Source organism: Ictalurus punctatus, chromosome 14 (genome assembly GCF_001660625.3).
Source record: "Ictalurus punctatus breed USDA103 chromosome 14, Coco_2.0, whole genome shotgun sequence".
In the NCBI taxonomy this organism is placed as follows: domain Eukaryota; kingdom Metazoa; phylum Chordata; class Actinopteri; order Siluriformes; family Ictaluridae; genus Ictalurus; species Ictalurus punctatus.
The window spans coordinates 26,098,846-26,126,508 of record NC_030429.2 but is presented as its reverse complement, the minus strand read 5'-3'; the positions used below and the strand labels follow the sequence as shown (position 1 = coordinate 26,126,508).

At 41.8% G+C, this 27,663-nt stretch overlaps 1 protein-coding gene and 1 long non-coding RNA gene across 5 annotated transcripts in view; one reads left to right on the top strand and one right to left on the bottom strand.

Annotated features, from left to right (window-relative positions):
* The window catches only part of fam135b (family with sequence similarity 135 member B), a 75,859-nt gene that overhangs the window by 29,227 nt on the left and 18,969 nt on the right, over window positions 1-27,663 (bottom strand). For all 4 annotated transcript variants that reach the window (XR_008397856.1, XM_017485939.3, XM_017485937.3 and 1 more), the window contains exons 2-6: window positions 22,972-23,063; window positions 17,466-17,545; window positions 8,966-9,105; window positions 5,146-5,216; window positions 1,820-1,993 (exon numbers count right to left, since the gene is read on the bottom strand). Coding sequence is in view for 3 of the 4 variants with exons in the window: in XM_017485939.3 (XP_017341428.2) it covers window positions 1,820-1,993; window positions 5,146-5,216; window positions 8,966-9,105; window positions 17,466-17,545; window positions 22,972-23,048 (542 nt within the window). In the remaining variant the exon portion in view is untranslated. The remainder of the gene's footprint in view (window positions 1-1,819; window positions 1,994-5,145; window positions 5,217-8,965; window positions 9,106-17,465; window positions 17,546-22,971; window positions 23,064-27,663) is intronic.
* LOC108275258 (uncharacterized) lies at window positions 61-1,921 on the top strand. The gene is made up of 2 exons (XR_006983682.2): window positions 61-284; window positions 926-1,921. It is a non-coding gene; the product is annotated as an uncharacterized LOC108275258 (long non-coding RNA).

Here is a 27,663-nt window from a genome sequence, read left to right as displayed (position 1 = left end):
TAGCCAATCAATAGTTAACCCATTGTCTCTGTTGTGTGTCAAGCACGATATATACGCTGCCATTCTTGGAATAAATGAGAGATCTTGCCATTTGAGCTTTTTGGGTCCGTGTGTCATTTGGCGAATTCTCCCAAGCGCTTGGTGTGGGAAGTGTGTAGCGAGGCAAAGGCGGCATCTTTCTTGTGTATTTTCACTTTCTCTCTTCTTAAGAATTGTAACCCGGAGATTCTCTAGTTTCAGTTCCTAACAGTTTTCTGGGGGCTCGTCCCGGGATACCTACTGAGGTAAGAATCATTTTAATTTGTTTCCTCTGCCTTGAAGTAGATAATTCATGTATCCCAGCTGTACTACATGCATTGCATAAATATTTCATGGTGTTTTATTGAACCAATTGGAAGTAACTTTATTTTGGCTCCGGCTGCTGAGTAGTGTTTCTCTCGGCATTATTGTATTACCCTATTTTCAAATAATTTTCCATAATCCGAGTCGCGCGCTATATTGTTTTTTTGTTGTTTTTGCGCTGTTCCTCTTGCTGTTTGAACATACTTTACCGCCACGCTGCACCTTCCTGTTGTCTTTGCTGTGTGTTGTCCTTGTCGTGTGTTATTTGTTCTGTATGTAAATCATTAGAAATGGGTGGAAGTGGTCAGTCTAAATCCGTGATAGCACTCAAACGGACAATTATTCAGGAAGTACAGCTGACTCCACTACCATCACGTCCTCTAACTCTCGTAACTACTCGTGCTGAGTCTCAATTATCTCCTTTTCAAATCATAAAGGACAGACTAGTTCCAACCCCGTGTACTAAAGCTAACCCTGGTGTTTCTTTTACAGGAGACCCGGACGTGATTGTCGGCGATTACACTCAAGTGTTAACTGAAAAATGTGCATGGTAATGTCTTTGCTTCTCTGCCTTTACTTGCAGAGAAACCACCTCCCCTTTTCCCCAGGTGATACAATACTAGAAAAGCCTCAACCCTAGGAAGGATTGAAAAGCCGCCTTTGGACCTCACAACAGTGATAGCCATTGCTCACATGGCCATACTGGCTCTCAACCCCAGTGGATTCACGGCAGTGGACGGAAACGGTGTCTGATCAGAACCAGCTCACTCGAGAAAAGAGAATTCACAATCAAGAAGCCCTTAGGGGGCCTCTTCTCGTCTCACCTTAGCACATACACATATAGATTTTATTGTATTAGCCTTGATAGCACATACATGTATAAACAAGGACTCATGCCCTATCTGGAGGGAGCATGTGAATGATGGGAGCTGTCATAGGCTCATGGATAATTGGGCGTTCCTCGCCGCTTATGGGGAGAGTGTGTGCAGGTCTCATTGGTACCTAAGAGGGCATTGATAAGTTTACTGTGAACACTCTCCCCTCCCTCTGAACACCCCCCCTCTCTGTGTTGGGACCTGTGTTGAGGCGAGGGCGCTGTCTTTCTTGTGTATTTTCACCTTCTATCTTCTTAAGAATCGTAACCCGGAGATTCTCTAGTTGCAAATCCTAACAGAAAATGTCAAAGAGTTCAAGATTTTTGCTGCATTGCAGCATTCATTAACACAATCGTCTGTCTGGTATGAGACACCACTAAGCCACTTTGTTTTTAATTAGGCTTTCCACTAATGGCCACATCCACTTTGGCTTGTCATGTTGAACTCCAATCACTTGGAAAAAAAAGCAACATTTTAAGGCACTAAGCCAGCTTTATAAAACACTTCTGTTTCTCCTGCATGTCAAAAAGATTTTTAAAGGTAAAGGTGGGGTTACTTGATCATTGTTGTGATTAGCTGGGAGAAGGTGAGTGTGGGGTTACCTGATCAGTGGTTGGTGTAGAGCCACTAAAGAGGCGTGGACAGTGACGGAGATGACAGACAGGTGGAAGTAGTCGAACATGACGGGAAGGTGGTGGTGCAGGCCGCTGCAGGGGTGGAAATGGAGACCCAGAGTCCTACTGCTGATCACAGGCACTGAGGAGATATCAGCCAACCTGAACACACACACCCACACACAAAAGGACACACATCAGAGCTGAGTAACCATTTGTGTGGCATCTGTATACCGTTACATCATTTCATATTTATACGTCTAATCTGTAATCTGTCTCACTTGGCTCATTAGTGGGACCCTCTGCTATTTCCTGTCCTCACTTTTTATGCATAGATTTTCCATAGAAAAAAAAAATCCAAAGTAACAGAATCCATAACAGTTTTACACAACAGTTTTATTATAACCTTTGTAATTGTTCGATATTTTAAATACAATGGATGTAAAAAGTTTACACGTCCCCGTCAAAAGGGCAGGTTTTTGTGCTGTAAAAAAACGAAAAGATAAATCATGTCAGAACTTTTTCCACCTTCAGTGTGAAATCATCAAGTATAAGAGTAAAGTGAAAAACAACACGAAACATTTTAGGGAAAAATTGCAAAAATAAATAATTTACAATAACCTGATTGCATAAGTGTGCACACCCCTAAACTAATCCTTTGTTGAAGCACCTTTAGATTTTATTACACCACTCAGTCTTTTGGGGTTAGAGTGTAACAGCGTAGCACATCATGATTTAATATTTCCCCACGCTTTCTTACAAAAACATTCAAGATCCGTCAAATTATTCAGCCGTTCCTTTGTTGATTTGGATGTACGTTCCCCTCCAAAGCTATTGGAACAGCAAGGCCAATTCAATTAATTTTGCTGCAGATTGAAGACATTTGGGTTTGAGATTTTTAAAAAGATTGTATTTGCTGGTATTTATATGCAGATGTGTTAACCAATATAGAACATAGCACATTTTGTATCAGACCACCCAACTCTTTATATCCATTGTAAGTAAAGTAACAGTGCTGTGACCAAGCATATGTAGACCATACAAGACTATACATATCTGCTGACCTCATTTTTCCACTGTTTTAAAAACGACCAGCTGCCACTGGTGTACACCATTCCATCCTTTCATTTTTATGCCTCATTAGCGTAAGCCGCCTCTATTTCCTTTTTTTCTGTTGACTCTATAATTCCTATATATATTCATATATACAGTATATCACTATATACCTAATATATCTATACTTGCGACATAACAATATAATGCATATAACAGATATATGTTGTAAATTATACTAGTGTCGTATTCTCTGTATTTCCTATCATTATAAACAGGATTAAATAAAAATAATAATAATAATAATAATAATAATAATAATAATAATAATCCAGTGTGTAATAATACATGCCAAAGTAGTACTGAGTAGTTTGTAGTTTGAGCTAAAACCGAACCAGGAATGAGACGAGAGATTTTATGTGCTGCCTGCTCAGCTTCACACCGCTGAATCTGTCTACTGATTGCGTGATTAACTGTGTAATCGATAACGTATTCATCGCACTACACCGTCTCTGTAATGTTCCGGATGGTGTTTGGTTCGAATTAGGTTTGCTTTCTGAGACAAACGCAGGCCTGCTTTTAGTACGTCGTTAGCAATAGATTAGATAGCAGAGTCTCTGCTAAAATATGCATGTTTACAGTGGTTTTGGAAGTAAACTCAGATGTAGCCGCGGGATAGCAGAGCTGCTGTTTCAGCGCTTTTTATACACACTGAAGTGTAAAACGATCTCAGCTGACATTTTATCCAACACGTGTCACGATTTGTGGTTCATCTGTCCTGTTAAAACTGTGTTAAAACATTTAATAGGCACCCATCTGTGACTGTTAAAACCACGATGTATCAACTTTCATTCTCTGTGTTTGTGTGTGTTTGTGCCAGAGAGAGAGAGTGATAGAGAGAGAGATTAAATGAATGTATTTTGAAGTAATAATTACAATTCAGAACAAAATTCAGCCACAATCATCAAAGGATACAAATCAGACATACTAATAACCAGCACATTTAAGTGTTTATGTGGGAGTGTGATCCAGTTCATTATTCAGAAGTCACCCTGCCCCAGGCTCCCATAATCCCTCAACCCAAAACAAAACTCATTAGAGTAGCTGAGAGAAAGAAAATGAGTAAGAAGCAGGCTATGTGTGGAAGTTTGGCTCAAAATAATGTAGCTTCTAGTGACAGGGATGGGAGGGTTACTTTAAAAACGTTTTCCGTTGCAGTTACAAATGACTTCATAAAAAAGGTCATCGCTATCGTAATCCAAGTATCTCAATATGAAAGTAATGTAATCTGATTACTTTTGGATTACTTCAAGGTCACATGTGTACATAAAGTCAAGAGAAAAACAATATGATCTAGAGCTTAAAAAGATGTTCAATGTTTGGATTTTTTGGAAATAAATATAGAAATAAATAACTAACTAAATAAAAGATCACTGTACCTGACATAAAAGTGTAAAGTGTGAAATTTTAAGTGTAAAAGTGAAATGTAAAATGTGGAGTGTAAAGTCTGCAGTGTGGAGTGTAAAGTCTGCAGTGTGGAGTGTAAAGTCTGCAGTGTGGAGTGTAAAGTCTGCAGTGTGGAATGTAAAGTCTGCAGTGTGGAATGTAAAGTCTGTAGTGTGGAGTATACAGTCTGCAGTGTGGAGTGTAAAGTCTGCAGTGTGGAGTGTAAAGTCTGCAGTGTGGAGTATAAAGTCTGCAGTGTGGAGTGTAAAGTCTGCAGTGTGGAGTGTAAAGTCTGCAGTGTGGATTATAAAGTCTGCAGTGTGGAGTGTAAAGTCTGCAGTGTGGAGTGTAAAGTCTGCAGTGTGGAGTGTAAAGTCTGCAGTGTGGAGTGTAAAGTTTGCAGTGTGGAGTGTAAAGTCTGCAGTGTGGAGTATAAAGTCTGCAGTGTGGAGTGTAAAGTCTGCAGTGTGGAGTGTAAAGTCTGCAGTGTGGATTATAAAGTCTGCAATGTGCAATATAAAGTCTTTAGACAGGAGTGTACAATTTGCATACAAGCTAATCCATTTCTTTGACAGCCTTTTTAAATAACTTGCTGTAACTCTACATCTTAATAACATTCAGTCTAGACATTACACACAAATTCATGATGGCTGAACGGTTTTCAATCTACTGACTGCATGATTAAAAGCAGAATCAATAATTTATTCATTTGAGTTCTCCATTCCAGTAACATTCTAAATGCAATGTAAAATATATTAAAGACTGGCATGTAATGGATAAAATCTGCAGAGTGTAGTAAAGGTGGCAGAACATACTGTTGCTCCACATCAGTGAAGTGCAGGTCAAGTCGCAGGTGGAAGTCCACTTCATTTAGTGCTTCCTCCACCTGGAAAAAAAAACACACACAATCAGCTATCAATCAAACTCGTAGCTGTCCAGCTGTTTGGGATGTCCATACTTTAAACACCATTTCAATGTCAAAATGTCAATACTTATAGCATGTTAGCCTATGATAGTTCACTAGTAAGAACTGTGCTGCATTAGCTATTAGGCTAGCATGTGTGATGTGTGGTGTCAGGTTAGCATCAATAACTGTCATTGTCGCTATGCTAATGCAAACTTTACAGAACTTTTGCATGTGTAAAGACTAAAAAGAATGGTGTGCCGTCATCAGTAACTCATATTAGCCTGACACCAATCCATTTGGTTAGTTAGTTAGTTAGAACAGTTTATCTACTTGCTTAATATTCGCTTATTTATTTATTGAGATACTGCACATTCCCCGATAACCATAACTACACTACCCTAACACGCACCTGACCGTCAAAAAACGATGTTGGTCGTGTGCTTGAAGATCACACTTGTCTAGAACCTCCCCTGGCTGTCAAACTCTGAATGACTGTAATTCCCCTCTGTTAATGTCAATAGATCATTAAGGGAATGCCCATCATGCACCATCTCTACATCACTGAAATCTTCATCAACTCCATAATCAATATTATGCAATTAACTCAACTCTTTACTCAAACGTCCAATCCAATCCAATCCAAACGACCAGATACCTGCTGATGTTTAAAATGCAAGCTACAAGCCACTCATATCATTTGTAATGTGTGTCTTGTGGGAGTGTAGCGACTGCTACTGTTGTCACTTGTGGGCGTGGCCTGTCCAGCGATTTTTTTTTTTCCAATGAGAAGCAGTAGTAGCAAAAACATAAATGTTTGCAAAGATAGCTAGTCAAATACAAATTAAAAAGCGTACATATCAATGTGGAAATTGTTTGTTTGATTTATGAGTAACATGCTCGGCTTCGTACTAGCATCGTCGGCAGATTAGCAAAACAAGCTAAATCTACGTACACTCGGCACACTCACCTTCCAATTTTTATTTTACTTAGTAACATCTCTATACACGTTTAATGAGAGGTCGTATATGACCGGATAATATGAAACCATGGTTCTAAGCTGTTCTACCATTTTTGTGCATCAAAACTAAATCTCAATTCAAATGTTGCTTGTTGCTGAAATTGCATCTCTGTGCTGCTCGCATTCACTCCACAGTTCCGCCTTCAATGTTTCCTCACATTTGGTCAGTTTTTGAGATGCCAGATTGATGTAAATGTCTGAGTTCTGCCACCGCAGTGCCAGATAGATCTAATATTTGATTGGTGGAAAGCGATCCAACGAAACTTTATCCCATCTAGATAAAATTGAATGGCAGATTTACGGTCATTTAAAATTTAATCTATTTAATAAACGCCGACCTTCTGAGAGCTCAGAAAAAAAGGGAATATGTTAATTTGAAGTCTCTGACCACACACACACACACACACACACACACACACACACACATCCGATCCAACCTCACCACCCTGTTCCAATTACCGTCACACACATATTGATTAAATAGACACTCTAGGAAAATGAGAAGTTATTTTTGGCAGCAAAAGAGAGAAAAAGGTACCGAGAGTGAGCTGAAGAGCGAGTGTGAAGAGCTTATCTGATTTAAACAGTCACCTTTCTCATTAGTCCCGCTCCCTTTCTACCAGCTACACTCTCCCAGAGAATCGCTGACATGTCTAAAAATAGGAAAGGTGCCATAAGGTTCGTTCTTCCAGGTGTCTTCAGTTTTCTTACACTAATAAGATCTAAACTAAGCCAAGTGACGGGCTGCGCTCTGGAGCGCTGTTCTGATTTGGGTGGCATGTGACATACTGGGTGTAGGTGTCTAAACTGGACTTAAATTTTGATAATAAGAATTCCTTACATTTATATAGCGCTTTTCTAGACACTCAAAGAGCTTTACATTGTAATGGGGGGAAATCTTCTCAACCACCACCAGTGTGTAGCATCCACCTGCGTGATGCGACGGCAGCCAGAACGCCCACCACACACCAGATATTGGTAGAGAGAAGTGGAGAGTAATGTAGCCAATTCAGAGATGGAGATTATTAGTGGGCAATGATAGATAAAGGCCAATGAGTGAATTTCTCCAGGACACCGGGGTTACACCCTTACTCTTTTACAAGAAATGTCCTGAGATATTTAAGGAACACCGAGAGTCAGGACCTGGGTTTAACTTCCGAAAGGCAGTGCTGTTTTTACAGTACAGTGTCCCCGTCACTATACTGGGGCATTAGGACCCACACAGACCACAGGGTAAGCGCCCCCTGCTGGCCTCCACTTTCAGCAGCAACCTTAGTATTTCTCCAGGAGGTCTCCCATTCGGGTACTGGCCAGGCCCAACCTTGCTCATTTTCAGCGGGAAACCAGGCGAGAGCTGCGTCATGATATGGCTCTGGCTCTCAATGCACAAGATTGCATTTCATAGTGACAGATCTAATATAACGAATTAAATTAGGAGTGATATAAGAAATTACTAATCACTAACATTCGAAATTTCTATGATTTAAATTTAGATGACTTACTTAAAGGCACATCTTCACATCACACTGACATCATTTATTTATCTAAATTGGATTTCCTTCTGTCCATCTTTTATATTCCTGACTTTAATAAGATTTGAGGTCTGTGAGGCTGATCCCAGGTCAGTAAGTCTAATGTTTGAGGTCAGCAAGACTGATCCTTGAGGACTGTGAAGATGATTTCAGGTCAGAGAGTCTGATCTAAGGTTATTGTGGTTGAACTTTGAAGTCAGTGAGGCTGATCCCAGGTCAGTGATGTTGATATCTTCAGGTCTGTGAGGCTGATCTCAGCTCGGTAAGGTTCATTCTTATCTTCAAGGTCAGTGAGGTTAATCTCAGGTTGGTAAAACTGATCTACGAGGCCTGTTCAGCTGATATCAGGTCTGTGAAGCACATAAAAATTTAGATACGGATCTTTAAGGTCAGTGATGCTGGCCATAGGTCAGTTGGTAACTAATATTTAAAATCAGTGAGACTTATTTTTGAGGTCAGCGAGACTGATCTTTGATGTCTGCGAGGCTGATCTCAGGTCAGTGAGGCTGGTCTCAGGTCGGTGAGGCAGATATATGACTACTGATTCTGATGTTTGAGGTCAATGAGGTTTATCTCAGGTCAGTGAGACTCATCTTTGAGGTTTATGAGGGCTGGTTTTGGCTCACCAAGACTGATTTTTGATGTCAGTGAGACATTATCAGCATCTTTGAGATCTGTGAGGCTGATCTCAGGTCAGTGAGGCAGGATAATGAGCTTGGTCTTTGCAGTCTGTGATACTGATCCCAAGTTACTGAGACCGATCTCAGCTCAGTGGCACTGATCTTTGTGGGCAGTGGGATTAATCTCAGGTCAGACAGTCCTGAGGTCTGTGAGACTGATTAACCTCAGTAGATCTGGTTTAGTGAGAATATCACTAAGGCTCAAGAGATAAGAGGTCACTGAGGCTGATCTAAGGTCAGTGAGACTGGTCTTTGATTCCATTGAGGCTGATCTGAGGTTGCTGTAACTGATCTATTAGGTATTATACTGGTCATTAATCCCCTTGAGGCTGATCTGAGGTTGCTGTAACTGATCTATTAGGTATTATACTGGTCATTAATCCCCTTGAGGCTGATCTGAGGTTGCTGTAACTGATCTATTAGGTATTATACTGGCCATTAATCCCATTGAAGCTGATCTGAGATCAGTGAGACTGATATGAAATCAGTGAGACTGACCCTCTCCCCATCCAGTAGCAGGTGGACTCGAAAGATGGCACGGTCCTCCAGCGAAACCTCCTCGTTCCTGTAAAGGATCTGAAATATTCGACTGAACACAACCCCATCGTGGACTCCGGGCTTTGTGAAACTGCACTCACCTACAGAAAGAGAGATAAAGAGAATAAGTCAGTGTGTATAAATATGACATATGGAAAAATCTTTTTTTTTTTTTTACCCTTTATTCCATTTACACTTCTATTTGAGAGACTCTTAAAGAGTCGAGTTGTGTCATTATGTGTATAGGTTTAGTGCTGTAGAGGATAAGTGGAGGTGTGGATGTTGGAGAGAACTTAGATTCATAGTACATCTATTTCACTGGAAAAAACCTCTAGTACCTATCTAAAGCCCTGTTAGCTAACTAACCTCAGCTGAAAGAGTTCCGGGAATCATCATGGCAAAATTGTTTAAGTGAAAAAGAGCAGATGAGGGAATAATGTAGTATTCTACATCTATGTCGTATAAAGGTAATGTGGTCCAGCTTTGCAAAATGGTGAGCCATTCTTTACCTTTTATTTTGTGTGTGAGTGATTGGTTAACAGGTGAGTGCTAATGTGTGTTCTCCATGTCAGAATATATAAGGAAGATCCTCTGCTTACGTCATCAATTCGGAAGTCAGGTCATGCAGAAAACAGGCTTGCATAAACCCCTTCAGTCATTTATTTTTCTGTCCATTACTATGCTTTGTTTACATTTCTCCATTGCCACTAGCATATTTGTAGCTGTCCTGCCAGTTTGGCATCATCCTATACCATCGTCCCATTGGTGGATATTAGGCGAGTGTCATAGCATCACTCACACTGCCAGAACTTTCTCACAACACCCTTTCTAACAGTGCCAGAGACTTCTCACACTGCCAGAGCTTTCTCACACTGCGCTTTCTCACACTGCCAGAACTTTTTCACACTGCCAGAGCTTTCTCACACTGCCAGAGCTTTCTCACACTGCCAGAGCTTTCTCACACTGCGCTTTCTCACACTGCGCTTTCTCACACTGCCAGAGCTTTCTCACACTGCCAGAGCTTTCTCACACTGCCAGAGCTTTCTCATACTGCCAGAGCTTTCTCACACTGCCAGAGCTTTCTCACACTGCCAGAGCTTTCTCACACTGCCCTTTCTCACACTGTCCTTTCTCACAGTGCCAGAGCTTTCTCACACTGCCAGAGCTTTCTCACACTGCCCTTTCTCACACTGTCCTTTCTCACAGTGCCAGAGCTTTCTCACACTGCCAGAGCTTTCTTACACAGCGCTTTCTCACACTGCCAGAACTTTCTCACACTGCCAGAACTTTCTCACACTGCGCTTTCTCACATTGCCAGAACTTTCTCACACTGCGCTTTCTCACATTGCCAGAACTTTCTCACACTGCGCTTTCTCACACTGCCAGAGCTTTCTCACACTGCCAGAGCTTTCTCACACTGCCAGAGCTTTCTCACACTGCCAGAGCTTTCTCACACTGCCAGAACTTTCTCACACTGCCAGAGCTTTCTCACACTGCCAGAGCTTTCTCACACTGCCAGAGCTTTTTCACACTGCCCTTTCTCACAGTGCCAGAGCTTTCTCACACTGCCAGAGCTTTCTTACACAGAGCTTTCTCACACTGCGCTTTCTCACACTGCCAGAACTTTCTCACACTGCCAGAACTTTCTCACACTGCGCTTTCTCACAGTGCGCTTTCTCACACTGCCAGAACTTTCTCACACTGCGCTTTCTCACAGTGCCAGAACTTTCTTGCACTGCGCTTTCTCACACTGCCAAAGCTTTCTCACACTGCGCTTTCTCACATTGCCAGAACTTTCTCACACTGCGCTTTCTCACACTGCCAGAACTTTCTCACACTGCCAGAGCTTTCTCACACTGCCAGAGCTTTCTCACACTGCCAGAGCTTAGGCTGAAGTGTCACTAAATCAATAAACTGTGTAGTGTAAAGCTGACTTAAATCAATCGTTTGAGCCTACTAGCATTTTGAATTGTCTTATTATAACACACACACACACTCTTGTGATTATTTCACAGCTGTCTAAAGGATAAGGCCAGCGCTGTTTATAGTTTTGTATGCTTTTGGAAAAAAAAAAATGCATTAAACATCCATAAATACTGTATATTATCTACATGTACAATGATGCCTTTATAACAAGCATGTTATGAAAATTAGTTTATATATTATTACAGAAGTTAGCACATTATTCATAAATCATTTCTAGACATCACTCCATAAATCCAGTATTACAGAATCGCTGTTACTGTTTAATATATATTCGTTCATATTTTGTCAGAATCTGACATACAGAGAAGAATCGTTCTTCTACAGATGAAAATCACTGTTACTTGACTGACTTTAATGAAAAGCAGCACTGTTTGTGCTATTGTGCTGCATTAGATTAGGCTGACGAAGAGAGACAGAGAGAGAGAGAGAGAGAGAGAGAGAGAGAGAGGCGTGGAGGACGAGTTCTGGTCTCAGCATGTGGTGGAAAGAACAGAATGGTTCACTGCTGATTTTTTACCTTTGGAGAGGCGAGAGATAAAAACACAATGTGCCTGAGATTCTCTCTCTCTCTCTCTCTCTCTCTCTCTCTCTCTCTCTCTCTCTCGCTCTCTCTCTTGCTGTATCTCATCTAAACTAAAAAATAAAAGCTGACTGCTCAGAAGGAGTTGGTTATTTTTCTATAACATTAGTTCTGACCAGTTTATATCGATGCACTTATTCTAATATGTTATCGTTTCTATAGTAACAGCTCGATCACAGAGACAGCTCAGTCCAGTGTCAGCGCTTTGTAACAGTCGGAGGTAAAGCTATGACTTAGCTTACGCTTTGTGGTTTCTCAGTAACATGTCAAGCTGCCTTTTTTTGTCTTATTAACTTCAGGAGAGAGAGAAAAGAGAGTCTGGTGAGGGAACGACTGTTTATAGCTGATTAACCTTGCCAGAGATTTTAGATGAGTCCGAATATTTCAGATCTGTTCCTACAGCGTTATTAGTGATGAAAGAAGTTCCCGTGACGCTGTTCAGACTCTCTGACTTTCACGCTCCTTCCTCAGATATTATCGTGATATGGACAGGATACTTATTTTATCCTAGTTGTCCTGAAACACACATAAAATCATACTTGTGATATAATTAGCTAAGACCTCACACTGAGGTTCTACGTGTCATATTATTCAGAATTAAACTGAATATTTAGGAAGATATAGCGAGTAGTACATTCTCTGCTGTAGTAACCACACTTCCTGATTCTGAAAGACTGGGTCTGATCTGTGTGAGACAGCAAGGATCAGATTTTATTCACACACACAAACACACTCAGTGGAGACCAGACGCTCTTTTATACCGGACTCCTGTTTTCACTAAGGGGTCTCGAGACAAAAAGGAAAGTGTGCACTTTCCCTGGAAAAAAAAAAAAAATCTTTACAAACAGCAAACAGAGTACACGCTGTTTTACAGCCCTGTTCACTTCAGCCTTATTAAGTGCATATGTGCTGATTGGATCTGCAGGAGCGCTAACGGATTAAAGATTACAGCAGGCCGAGCCACATGCTAGCACACGGCAGGAAAATACATTTACATTCCAAATAGAGAGAGAGAGAATAAAACTAGAGACAGCCAGAGAGAAATGGACAGATTGGGAGAGAGAGAGAGAGAGAGAGAGAGAGAGAGAGAGAGAGAGATGTTGAATGATGACTGAGATCTGAGGCTGACCTTGGAGTGGAGGAGATTAGAGAGAAAGGACAAATGGGGGAATGCAGATCAAGGAATGAAGTGGATTAGTGAAAGAGGTTATGTTCTGTCATTAACCCTGTGTCTTTCTCCTTCTGAGATGATACAAGTGATAAATGTATACATGGTGTTGGTCTACTGCTCAGAAGGTCATGAGTTCAAACCCCAGCACTGCCAAGCTGCCACTGTTGGGCCCTTGAGGAAGGCCCTTAACCCTGAACTGCTCAGATGTATAAATGAGATAAATGGAAGTCGCTCTGGATAAGGGCTGCCAGATGCTGTAAATATAATCTGAAGATTTAACAGGAGAAAATGTAAAGCTGGTTCAATAAGATATGACAGAGGCCACACCTCATTCACTGTGACTGACGGGTACAGAGGCCACACCTCCTTCGCTGTGACTGACAGGTACAGAGGCCACACCTCCTTCACTGTGACTAACAAGTACAGAGTCCACCCCTCCTTCAGTGAGACTGACGGGTACAGATGCCACGCCTCCTGCACTGAGACTGACAGGTACAGAGTCCACCCCTCCTTCAGTGAGACTGACTGGTACAGATGCCACGCCTCCTGCACTGAGACTGACATGTACAGTGTACATTTGTTGCTGAATTCCTAAGTGTGTGTCTCAGACATGCTCATTTTTGTCCCCTAAACACACACCTTCACAGGTGTAATAACACACTGGAGAGTGCAAATAATATACAGTACCAGCTCAGTGTGTGTGTGTGTGTGTGTGTGTGTGTGTGTGTATGTGTGTGTGTGTATGTGTGTGTGTGTGTGTGTCTGTGTGTGTGTGAGACATGTTCTGTGAGGTGACAGTCTTTCATTCTCTCTATCTCTTTCTCACACACACACACACACACACACACACTGTTAGGTCTACTCACGCCATGAACTCCATTTCGCAGCTGTACTGTGGTCTACAAACATGGCCATCAAGGCCTGTAATTCCCAGAACAATCAAACATTGACGCGTTCACTCTCATCTTCATTTTAATCATTCTCCATTCCTTGTGTTTGTGATGATGCCATGCCTGTTTATCTCCCTGCTCATGTTTATGTTATTGACCTCCTTTCGCCTAGAGTGTCCTGCCTTTGATGTCCTGTTTGTTGATCGCCCGATCCTGCCTGTTTCTTGGTTCTGATTTTTGCCTACGTCTCCACCTGCATTTGCATCTGTCTGCTTGTTCCCTCATGTGATGGAAAACTTTGCTGCTTCAATGGCTGCAGCAGGAGAGCCGAGCTGGTGGCAGGCGATCATGGATCATGGCCAGATTATGGGAGAACAGCAGTGGAGCTTGATACCAAGGTAAACGTACTCTCCCAAGCTGTTTCCAACAGTGCGTCACCACGCCCACCAGCCCAGCCCTATCTTCCGCCTATGCCGGCACTGGAAAGTGCTCCACGGTTCCATGTATTTTGCTAGCTTTGAGGGACTGACTGAGTCACAGAAAGTGTCCAGTTTTATTAATCTGCTTAAAGGGAAGGATTCAATGTGGGCATCTGCTGCGTGTAGGCAAGGAGGCAAACCAGTGTCTTCTCTCCCAGTGTCTTCTTTTTCAGCGCGTGTTCGCCCGTTCTCCCGATGGCAAGCAGGCAGGTCAAAAACTGTTAACCTACGCTCAGGGGAATCGGTGTGTCTCCGAATATGCACTCGAATTCCGGACCATAGCAGCCAGATGTGGCTGGAATGACACCGCTTTAAAAAAACATTTCGTCGAGAACTTAATGCCAATGTACTCACTGAACTAGCCAGCAGAGATGAGCAACTCTCGTTCGACTGTCTCTTCAATCTCATCATCCGACTAGATCACCTCCTCATGAAACGTCCACAAAGTCTGCTGTGAGAGAACCACCACAACATCACCTCTCCTGAGGAGCCCATGCATCTGGGGTGAACTAGACTCAATGAAGCTGAGAGGGAGAGATGTCACAGAGAGAAGTGCTGCTTCTATTGTGGACAGCCTGATCATGTCATTCAACAGTGCTCTCTACGTGCCCTGAACCACCCAACCTCAAGTGGGAACCTCTGTCCCTGCTCATCTCTGGTGAGTCCATTTCAGTCTACTCCTAGCTCAGCATTCACAATACCATTGGTATTACAATACTCAGGCCTGTCCTCTGTTCTCACAGCCAAGATAGATTCTGGAGCAGCAGGAAACTTCATCGGTCAGTATGCATCGTGAAGCAGCTCAACATCCCCACGCAACTGCTACCACAACATCAAAAGATCCAAGCCATTGACGGAGAACACATTGGAGAGGGCATCATAACTCACAGCATTCAGACCACTCTCCTTCAAGTCAGTGCTCTTCACCAGGAGTACATTGCACTCCTCATCACAAGATCACCTGAACATCCTATCATTCTAGGCCTCCCATGGATGGAGCAGCATAACCCCGCCATTTCATGGCCTGACATGGAAATCACCAAGTGGTCACCATATTGCAAATCTCACTGCATTCTTCAAACAGAGCTGATCATCGCCACTACTTCCATTGAAAGCCCAGAAAATCAAACCTCATTCATCATTCCTCTTGAGTACAAGGATCTAAGCACAGTTTTCAGCAAGCCCAAAGTTAGTGGGTTACCTCTCCACAAACCCTACGATTGCACCACTGACCTGCTCCCAGGATCCATGCCTCCTCACAGTCACATTTACCCCTTTCCCTCACAGAACAACAGGCCATGGAACAGTACAAACAGGAAGCAGTGCAGCAAGGACACATAAGACCCTCTTCTTCTCCAGTTTCTGTGGGCTTCTTCTTCATGGAGAAGAAAAGAGTTGGACTCAGATCTTGCATCAATTATCAGGGTTTGAACCAATGCACATTAAATTATCGCTAACCCCTGCCTTTAGTCCCTGCTGCCCTAGAACAGCTACAATCAACCAAAGTGTTCACCAAGCTCAATCTACATAGTGCATACAACCTAGTATGCATCAGAGAGGGGCAGCAAGTGGAAGACCACCTTCAGCACGACCACTGGTCACTATGAGTACCTGGCAATGCCGTATAAATTTGGAACTATGAGTAATGCTGGGTAAATTCGTCATTGCCTACATTGACAACATCGCAATTTATTCACCGTCCATGGAAAGTCATGTCAGCCATGCTCGCCAAGTCCTCCAGCGCCTCCTACAACATCAACTCTATGTTAAGGGGGAAAAGTGCGAGTTTCATCAGAGAACCACAGCCTTTCTTGGCTTAATCATTAGCCCGGGTGGGGTAGCCATGGATCAAAGCAAAGTGGACACCGTGGTCAGTTGGCCTACACCCCGTACGGTCAAGGACTTACAGCGATTTCTTGGCTTTGCAAACTTCTACTGATGCTTCATCAGAGGCTTCAGCTCCATAGTGCACCCCATGAAGTCACTGCTAAAAGGAGGCTCTAAGAGACTGGCATGGAACTCAGCTGCAAACCAGGCCCTCACCCAGGTCAAGAACGCTTTTAGCTCAGCCCCCATCTTAAAGTACTCCGATCCTCCCAAGCCATTCATACTAACGGTGGATGCTTCCAAAACAGGAGTTGGCACAATCCTCTCCCAGATATTTGGAGAAAGACCCAAGATGCATCTGGTGGCATTCTACTCCAAAAAACTATCCACAGCAGAAAGGAACATATAGTATTGGTGATCACAAATTATTGGTTGTAAAACTTGCACTGAAGGAGTGCCGCCATTGACCTGAAGGGGCACAGTATCCATTCACCATCCAGACAGATCACAAGAACCTAGAGTATCTCCATTCCACCAAGCGCCACAACCCCCAACAGGCATGCTGGTTGCCATTCTTCAACCAGTTTCAGGTCACACTATCATATTGCCCAGGCTCCAAAAATGTCAAAGCTGATGCATTATCACATATGCACATATCAGAACCCAGTCATCATCTTGAGGAAACCATCCTCCCTCTTGAATGTGTAGTGGGAAGCACTGAATGAGAACTGGATAAATCCATCAGCAACACCCCCAGACACCAGATACCTCACTCATGCCCTCCAAACAAACTCTTCGTACTGACCCAATTTAGGAACGAACTCGTAACTATGGACCCTGCACACACTTCAGTAGCTACCGGCCACCCAGGAATCCACAGAACGCAGCACTTACTGACAGAAAAGTACTGGTGGCCCAACATGATCAAAGACATACAACGGGCCATCCCTCATGCAGTATTTGTGCCCAAACCAAGGTACCCTGAACACTTCCTGCTGGCAAGTTCTTACCACTACCCACACCCCAACGCCCCTGGTCTCATCCGGACATGGACTTTCTCACTGATCTCCACTAGAATGGTCAAACAACCATTCTAGTACTCACATATAGATTCTCCAAGTCTCTGCACCTCATATCTCTCCCAGGTCTGCCTTCAGACTTTGCCACAGAAGAATTGATGATATAGTGAGTGGTCGAGACCCTCAGTTTACATCCAGGGTGTGGGCCAGTTTTATTGAGAAACTAGGTGTCACAGTAAATCTCACTTCAGGTTACCATCCCCAGTCCAAAGGACAGGTTGAATGGGCCAACCAAGAGGTGGGCAGATTACTCCATACATTTTGCTCATGCAACCCTGAGAATTGGGCCCAGTTCATACCCTGGTCGAATATGCCAAAACTCACTGTATACCCTTACAGTCTGTCCTGTCCCTGGGAGAATATGAGCACAAGCTGGATGGATGGATAGATAGATAGATAGATAGATAGATAGATAGATAGATAGATACATATATATACATAGATCTTACCTGTGTGACCAGGTGTTGTGGTTATAAACCTGTGTGGAATATGTGGCGACACTCTCAGCCCCGCCCTCACCTGATAGAACCTGCAGCCAGTCAGAGAAAGAGGAAGTTATTACATCATCATCTTACTCAGTATTAATATGGTGGCTCGATGCTACAATACAACAGTGTACTTTACCTGTATATCTAACAGACTGACAACTTAGGATTTTTTCTTCTCTGAATTATACAGTGATTAATATTACCTTGATAACTCATGAGCAGAATAAAGTGACAGTTAATAACCTCGTATGATATCAATCTTTCCAGTTTCTGAATAAGTTCTGCATTAATTCACCTCAACAGTTTATGAAGGCTGCTACATTAAAAGCATAAATGCAAGTCTGATAACTGGTTAAAGATTCATTCTCAGTGTATGAAATAAAAAAACAGAAACTTAAGCAGTAAATGAAAGCTGTGTTCATTTTTTTTTTATCGTACAAAATAAGACAAAAATACATAACACAAATAAAAGCACCATTCAGTTAAACAGTTAAAAACAACAGACTCTTCATGGTTATAGTTACTGCCATGACCTGTTTATTTCCTGTTTTTTTGAACCACCTTTTGTAATCTTTATCTAGAGTACATTAACAAGATTAACAACCTAATGATTAAAATATATGGCTTAGTAGTTTTCAAACAGTCCAAAGAAGACTTTTGAGTTATAGAAGGACACACCCCCTTGTTGGGACTGATTGGTCATGGAAATAGAAGGTGGCATCTTCACTGAGACTGACAGGTACAGAGGACACACCTCCTTCACTGAGACTGACAGGTACAGAGGCCACACCTCCTTCACTGTGACTGACAGGTACAGATGCCAGAACTCCTTCACTGAGACTGAAAAGTACAGACGCCACACCTTCTTTATCGAGAGTGATAGGTACAGAGACCACACCTCCTTCACCGAGAGTGACAGGTACAGAGGCCACACCTCCTTCACCGAGAGTGACAGGTACAGAGGCCACACCTCCTTCACTGAGTCTGACATTAAACTCAGTGATCTGTACTCTGCACTCTATGGGAACACAGTTGTGTTTCTCAGCTAAACTCTTTGCTCTTGCGTGCTGAAGCAATGCTAATACCCCCTGGGGCAGTCTGGGTAGGTTCAGAGTCCAGCCACCCTGAGAGAACCAGGAATGTGTTCCTGCAAGGCAGGTCACCTTCATCCCTGAGTGTGCAGAAGTGGTCAGGCCATTAGTACATCTTATACATTTATACCTCACACAGTTCATTCATCAGCTCTGTGTCTGTGTGTGTGTAATATATCACTAAGTATTGTGTTGAGTCACGTTTCTTCTTAGGACTAGTTGGAACTGCATTCCTGAATGGACGGGAATTATTCATAGCCTGCAGGGATAAATAATTTATTCACATTTTGTGCAGTGCTTTGCGTGGTTGAAAAGCACATGCAGCTCAATGTCACTGGGTTGAAAAATCAAACGTGGTCATGTGAGCAGGTACGTGGGGGTGAAAGCAAGTCTAGCGTACCCATGGTTTCACAAAATGGGTTTGTTTTTGCAGGTCGGGTTTCAGGAAGTGAAATCACATAAGTAGAGTTCAGTTTCACAAACAGCATTATGTTGGGTCTTATCCCACAGCGCTGTTGAATTCTGCATTCTGATTGGTCAGAAGGTGTTGATTAATTCTCTATAACAGCAGATCTGACAGTAGCGCAGCTGAAAATCACAGGTTTATATGAATGTGCTCGTTCTAATACTTTACTGCTCCTATAGTAACAAACTCAATGTCATATAAGTGGAATAAAACAAAATAATCAACTCCGCTTCATCACACCACACCATAACTCATTTTTTTACTATAATAGTACCGCACAGCACACTTAATTCCTCCTTTATTTACTGTTTAGATTACTGTTATTATTTCAGAACTCTCCTTGAACCAATTATGACACTTGTGTTTGTTTTTTACACACTTCACACACCAGAGTGGAGTTGCTAATGAGCCGATGAGTCGAATTCTGTGTGTTAAAGGAGGAACGAACACTAACCCGTGCTCAGTGCTGGAGCTCATCATGCGTCACTAACTGCCATTTTATATGAAGTTAATGACTATTCCCCATTTCAGTGCACAGCCTGAGATTAAATAGATGTCACTGAGAGAACTCTCTCTCTCTCTTCTTTCTCTCACATTCCACTAAAGGGTTTCCTGAAGCTGTGGTTACAAAGGACACGGTGGCCAGCATGAAATACCTGCATCGATTTTCTTCTATCCTGTATCTTTGTTTCATTAGCTAGTGCTTCCTCTGTTAACCAGAACCCCAGAGCAACCAAAACCACTGAGAAACCACACAACCCTGACACACTGATTTACCACATGTGGCCATAATTACACGGGAGATGGTTGCAATATTTGTTCATGGTATCGATGTCTGAAGGTTGTGAGTTTAAACTGCAAGGCTGTTGAGTAGAGCTGTGGAACTCGAGTCCAGTCTCAAGAGAGTATTAACTTGAACCTGTGTCGGATTTGTTAGTGGTTGTACTTGGACTTTTCTTGGTCTTGGGCACTGGTCTTGGTTTCAAGCGAGAGTTTGTGAAAATAATGTTTCTGGTCTTGTCTTTTCACGGTCACAAACTTTGAAAGGAAGTAATTCCTTCTTGAGGGCACGGTGGCTTAGTGGTTAGCATGTTTACCTCGCATCTCCAAGGTTGGGGGTTCAGGTCCATGGAGTCCATGCATGGAGTCTGCATGTTCTCCTCTTTGGGGGTTTCCTCCAGGTACTTTGGTTTCCTCCCCAGTCCAATGATATGTGTTGTAGGCAGGTGGGCAATTCCAAATTGTCTGTAGTATATGAATGGGTGTCTGATTGTGCCCTGCAATGGACTGGCACCCTGTCCAGTGTGTCCCCTGCCTGGTGCCCTGAGTTCCCTGGGGTAGGCTCCAGGCTCCCAACGACCTCGGTAGGACATGCGGTAGAGAAAATGGATGGATAATTCCTTCTTCTTGAAAACAGTCTAATCACTGTCTCAATGCACAAATGAAGCCAAGCAGTAAAGTAAAGCCTTGGCCTCAAAAAGGATTTGACGTTTTTCAGCCTCGAGCTTTACTTTACTCTGTATCACTTTTATTTAGACTCGATCTTGGCTAGTCCCGGTCTTGGACTTGACAGTTGCGGTCTTGACTACAGCCCTACCATTGAGGCGTTTAACACTGTATTTAGTCTTTTTCCTGTAAATATACAGTATAACATGTTTACATTACTTCTTCTGAATTACTTTATGTTGTACGATTCATTTAAAAAATATAACATTTTGGACATCAGATACATTAGTAAACTGCACTATAGTGTTTCACAGGACACTATAGTATGGTATAAGAGGAATAAAACACTTCAAGATCATGCCGTTCTTAGGAAACAAATCAACTTTAGGGTGGTTGCAGTAACTCTGCTTCAGCACACCATACCGTCACTCGTTAATTTACTGTGACAGCATGACACAGTGTTTTATTCCTTAATAAAGGGTTTACAAAACTCAGTAACAGTACATACTGTATATCAGACGATGGAGAAGAAGCTGAAATTTACAAAACCCTGATATTTACATTCTTCTCATTCTGTAAGGAAAACATGATGCACAGTCGAGTAGGGAATGAAAACGCTGTTGAGCATGAAACCTGAGAGAGTGAAATCCAAATGTTTGAGCTGGGATTCAGCCAGATGTCTTTTTTTTAAGCACAGAACACACACACACACACACACACACACACACACAGCATTATGGGTGACCTTTACTTTTCATCAGCCGTGTGATAGACTCAGCTGTGCACAAACAGGAACAGGAAGAACAAGAGGAGGCAAAAGTGCTACTTCTTAACCTGAGTGCAGCGTGGAGGAGGTGTATGTGTGTGTGTGCGTGTGTGTTGGAACTTCATACACCTCAGCTGCTATGTTAGGAATTGTATAAATATATCACTGTGTCTGGTTAAATAAATAAATTCTAAAAATAGGATTGATGTTAAATAATCCAGGAGGATATGAATTGAGTTTGTCAGAGGACGTGGGGTGAAAGCGCTGTTACAGGAAAATAATCAACGACAGGGTGGTGTGATGAAGAGGTTTGGTCTTTTGCAGTCCAAGGGTTTTATTATCCTGTCGAGCTACATTACACATCTAGCTAGCAAAAGTTGTGAAAATTATAAACATTTATAAAAACAATGTAAAAATCCTGCCAGGTTAGCTCCTGTTAGCTAGCAGGCAAATGTTAGCATTAGCTCATGCCTATATAGTGTGCAGTGTTAGTTCATTGCTAGCTAGCAAAACATTAGCAGTGAAGCTTATTAAGATTTATTGATATGACTTCAAATATTCATCATAGAAATCCCGTCAGGCTAGCTCATCTTTAGTTCATGTTAGCCAGCTAAAATAAGCTAGAATTAGCTAAAATTACCTAGCGCGTTTAAATAGAATTAGCTAGAATCTCAGGAAATCCTTCCAGGTTAGCTTACAACAGACAAACATTAGTGCAATAAAGATTTTGACGATTTATTAACCTGAAATGAAATATGACTAATATGAAATGGTATGAAATCTGCCCAGGTTCATGTTGGCTAGCTAGCTAAATTAGCAATGACTAAAGTAAACATTTGTTAATAAATCTCTCAGAAATCCTGTCTCCAGTTAGCTAGAAACTGTGAATTTCCCTCTGGGATTAATGAAGTCATCCATCTATCCATCCATCCATCTATCTATCTATATGGTTCAATGTAATGTTATGTCATGTTTGCTAGCTGGACAATAAATCATGACTAAATAAACAATGACTTCCTTCTTCCTACTTAAAGATGGCCATTTTAGAGAAAACGAGTTACAAGTTTAAAACACACACTGTTTCCAGTTTATTCGCTTCATAAATTCTATTCTATTTATTCTATCCTCATGTCTATTGCGTCCATCACCTCAGTGCAGTGTGTCCTGCAATAACTCGATAAAACGACCGTCCTCTGCTTTCAATTATCGGACACGATAGATTGGATGTCGACGTGCTCCTCACTGGTGAACTGAATGGGACTGGACATGACTAAGGAGTGTGAAAAAACAGGACGGACATTCTGCAGTCAGGCAGGAGAACAATATGCAGACCTGTGAGCACCAAGAGCACACGACAGACACGCTACTGCTGACTGAAACAGGAAGGTGATCGGGCATTTCCTGTCTCCGCACTGAGGCTCTGGAACAGTCTACTGGTAGACATCAGACATGCTTGTTCCCTGACCACTTTGAAATGAACGCTCAAAGCGTGTTTTCATTCCGTAGCATTTGAGAATGGTTGAATCCATATTATATGTATGTGTATGAATCGTGTGTTTATGTAAAGCTGTCGAGAGCGGTAACTGGTGGAAGAAAAAAAAACTTTACACAGATCGCGTTGTTTTAAACATGCTCTACAGATAAAATTGATTTACTTACTTAATCACATGGTGAATGTGGACTTGCACGTGGACTTACCCTCTCTGGAAGAGATCCACATTGTGAAATTTGTGCAGCTCCACAGAAAACTCCACAGTGCCCTGTACTTCAGACATCACCTATTCCATCACCTACAGGGAGACACAGAGAGGACAAATAACATCAATATGGCACTCAGTAAGAGCAGAGGTCCGATCTGACGAGAGGACACTTAATCCTGAATATGTGGTCCAAAATAAAGGTGAGACAGATGGGTGTGCCTTTGAGAAAGATTAGGGGGGTGTCTTTGAGTGTGGAAGACGGGCGTGTGGTGAATGGGAAAGATGGGCATGTCTTTGAATGAGACAGATGGGTGTGTCCTTGAGTGTGACAAATGGGTGTATCTTTGATTGAGACAGGTAAGCATGTCTTTGAGTGAGAAAAATGAGTGTCTTTGAGTGTGATAGATGGCCTGTCTGAGTGAGACAGATGGGCGTGTCTGAGTGAGACTGATGGGTGTGTCTGAGTTAGACAGATGGGCGTGTCTGAATGAGACTGATGGGTGTGTCTGAGTTAGACAGATGGGCGTGTCTGAGTGAGACTGATGGGTGTGTCTGAGTTAGACAGATGGGCGTGTCTGAATGAGACTGATGGGTGTGTCTGAGTGTGCTCGATGGGTGGGTCTGAGTGTGCTCGATGAGTGTGTCTGTGTCCTCGATGGGTGTGTCTGAGTGTTCTCGATAGGCGTGTCAGAGTCAGACAGATTGGCGTGTGTGAGTGAGACACCCTTCGATCTTTCATTGAAATCTAAACGAAGCGAAAGCAAAGTAGAGGTATACTTTTGACAACTGTCCTGGTGGGCGTGGCATAATATTCTAATGAGCATGTTGCATTAGTCCCACACAGATGAGAAATTTCTTACATCTTTTAAATTCACCTGTAAAAACATATATCCTATTTTCTAAAATATATCAAATATACATTTTATTTCTACATCACGTGAATTAATTCCAACTTTATTTTCTGCATCACTGTCAGTAAGATTTCTGCTCGAAATTTTAACAGCCCGCTTTAATGTTTCAAAAATCATAATCTGTCTTTCTGAAGCGATTCAGAGTGACATCATTTAGCCAGTGCGTCATTTCATTATCCCGAGAGAGTAAAATCAGTGAAATGAGAAAGACATGAGTGACGTTAGGTAAAAGCTATGAGACAGGCCGTGTGACTCTCGCAGCTCTCTGCGCCTGTTGCGCTGCATTCATCATCACTGTTTGCTGATCGTCACAGGCGATGTTTACCTTAGCAACCCATTGTTAGCATCATGAAAGTAACAATGGCCTGTATGAAGGCAATAGCAGGAGACGAGTCTCTGATTACCCGAACACTGAGTCATCGATGGTGATGTTTGCCCTGATCGACATGGTGGTGTCAGAGGAGCTCTGCTTCGTAGCAACAGGGAGTGAGGAACACACTAATCATGGAGTGTACAGATGGACAAACAGGGTTCTAAACCGTTCTGCGCTTGAAGATCCAGAACATTCGAGTCTGCCTATCGGTTCATTCAGTTTTCAATAACTTTTTCTAAAATAATGTTTGTGCAAATCAACAAAAGCAGATCAGATTTCACAAAAACTTCACTGCGTGAGAAATAAGATCTGACTCCGCCCACGAAGACACGAGATACAACAGAATTGTCTGAGTTGTATGAAAACAAGCATTAAATGTAAAGAAAAGTAGTATATTGTTCTCCTGAGTTTAAGACACATCTCATTCCCCTGAAAATCCACAGCACTAAGTAATGTGGGAACACATGAGTCAGTATTTCTTTCACTACAACTGCATTTTCTACTTTTCAGGAGATATTACATGAACTCACGCATTTCACACAGGCTGCCAAGTGCACTGAACACCGAAGTGCAGGGAATACTGAAGTGTACGGAATACTAAACTGTATGGAATAGTGACGTGGACAGGATACTGTAGAGTAGGGAATAATAAAGTGTATGGAATACTGAAATGTACAAAATACTGAAGTGCATTGAATACTGAAGTATAGAGAATACTAAAGTGTACAGAGTACCGAAGTGTACAGAATACTAAAGTGTATGGAATACTGAAGCGAACGGGATACAGTAGAGAAGGGAATAATAAAGTGTATGGAATACTGAAATGTAAAAAATACAGAAGCATATGGAATACTGAAGTGTACAGAATACTGAAGTGTGCGGAATACTGAAGTATAGAGAATACTGAAGTGTGCAGAATACTGAAGTATAGAGAATACTGAAGTGTACGGAATACTGAAGTATAGAGAATACTGAAGTATAGAGAATACTGAAGTGTGCGGAATACTGAAGTGTGCGGAATACTGAAGTATTGAGAATACTGAAGTGTACGGAATACTGAAGTATTGAGAATACTGAAGTGTGCGGAATACTGAAGTATTGAGAATACTGAAGTGTGCGGAATACTGAAGTATAGAGAATACTGAAGTGTACGGAATACTGAAGTATTGAGAATACTGAAGTGTACGGAATACTGAAGTATACGGAATACTGAAGTGTACGGAATACTGAAGTATTGAGAATACTGAAGTGTACAGAATACTGAAGTATTGAGAATACTGAAGTGTACGGAATACTGAAGTATTGAGAATACTGAAGTGTACGGAATACTGAAGTATACGGAATACTGAAGTATTGAGAATACTGAAGTGTACAGAATACTGAAGTATTGAGAATACTGAAGTGTACGGAATACTGAAGTATACGGAATACTGAAGTGTACGGAATACTGAAGTATTGAGAATACTGAAGTGTACAGAATACTGAAGTATTGAGAATACTGAAGTGTACGGAATACTGAAGTATTGAGAATACTGAAGTGTACGGAATACTGAAGTATACGGAATACTGAAGTATACGGAATACTGAAGTGTACGGAATACTGAAGTATTGAGAATACTGAAGTGTACGGAATACTGAAGTATTGAGAATACTGAAGTGTACGGAATACTGAAGTATACGGAATACTGAAGTGTACAGAATACTGAAGTATTGAGAATACTGAAGTGTACGGAATACTGAAGTATTGAGAATACTGAAGTGTACGGAATACTGAAGTATACGGAATACTGAAGTGTACAGAATACTGAAGTATTGAGAATACTGAAGTGTACGGAATACTGAAGTATTGAGAATACTGAAGTGTACGGAATACTGAAGTATTGAGAATACTGAAGTGTACGGAATACTGAAGTATACGGAATACTGAAGTATACGGAATACTGAAGTGTACGGAATACTGAAGTATTGAGAATACTGAAGTGTACGGAATACTGAAGTATTGAGAATACTGAAGTATTGAGAATACTGAAGTGTACGGAATACTGAAGTGTACAGAATACTGAAGTATTGAGAATACTGAAGTGTACGGAATACTGAAGTATTGAGAATACTGAAGTGTACGGAATACTGAAGTGTACGGAATACTGAAGTATTGAGAATACTGAAGTGTACGGAATACTGAAGTATTGAGAATACTGAAGTGTATGGAATACTGAAGTATTGAGAATACTGAAGTGTACGGAATACTGAAGTATACGGAATACTGAAGTATTGAGAATACTGAAGTATTGAGAATACTGAAGTGTACGGAATACTGAAGTATTGAGAATACTGAAGTGTACGGAATACTGAAGTATACGGAATACTGAAGTGTACAGAATACTGAAGTATTGAGAATACTGAAGTGTACGGAATACTGAAGTATTGAGAATACTGAAGTGTACGGAATACTGAAGTATACGGAATACTGAAGTGTACGGAATACTGAAGTGTACGGAATACTGAAGTATTGAGAATACTGAAGTGTACGGAATACTGAAGTATACGGAATACTGAAGTGTACAGAATACTGAAGTATTGAGAATACTGAAGTGTACGGAATACTGAAGTGTACGGAATACTGAAGTGTACGGAATACTGAAGTATTGAGAATACTGAACTTTTCCAAAGTTCTCTGGAAACCAGTTTACCTTTTTTTTGTAGACTATGATATATAATCTTCTCATTGATCGTTTTCTGAGGTGACTCCTCAGTTTTGAATTTCAACGTATATGGATATATATGATCCAGATCAACCTGATTACCACCCCAGTCCCACACTCTCTCACTCGTCTTTAGTACTGTCTTAAGACGTCCGTCACGGTAGGGTTTTCCGTTACGCAAGCCTATACACCTTTGTCTCTCATGTTAAATAATGCAACTAAAATAAGAAGTAGAACAGGACACCTGATACACTGCACACGTCTCACAGATTGCAATGTAAGCATAAGTGTGACATGGAAATCAATGCGCATCTGTTGCATTTTACTAACAAGGCAGAAGATTTAGCCTACAGCCATGCTTATACTGTCCACGTCTGAGCTCCCAGCAGTTCTCTAGCTTTATGCTCTTTTAAGTTACAGTATGAAACAGACGGCAGTGCTTCACACCATTCTCCGTTCAGTCTAGTTTTATCCAAGCAAGGTTTTCTTTCAGGGTCTCTCTCTCTCTCTCTCTCTCACACACACACACACACACACACACACACACACACAGGAAACACAGAGTCGATCCTGATCCTGTAAAGGTCACTGCCGTTTGTGATGATGATATTGCTGGGGTGGCGATGATCCAGCCCGGCACATGGCAGCAGTGCAGCGACATTTAGACCTCGCGTCGTTTGCCAAGGAAGCAGCATTTCGCCTGA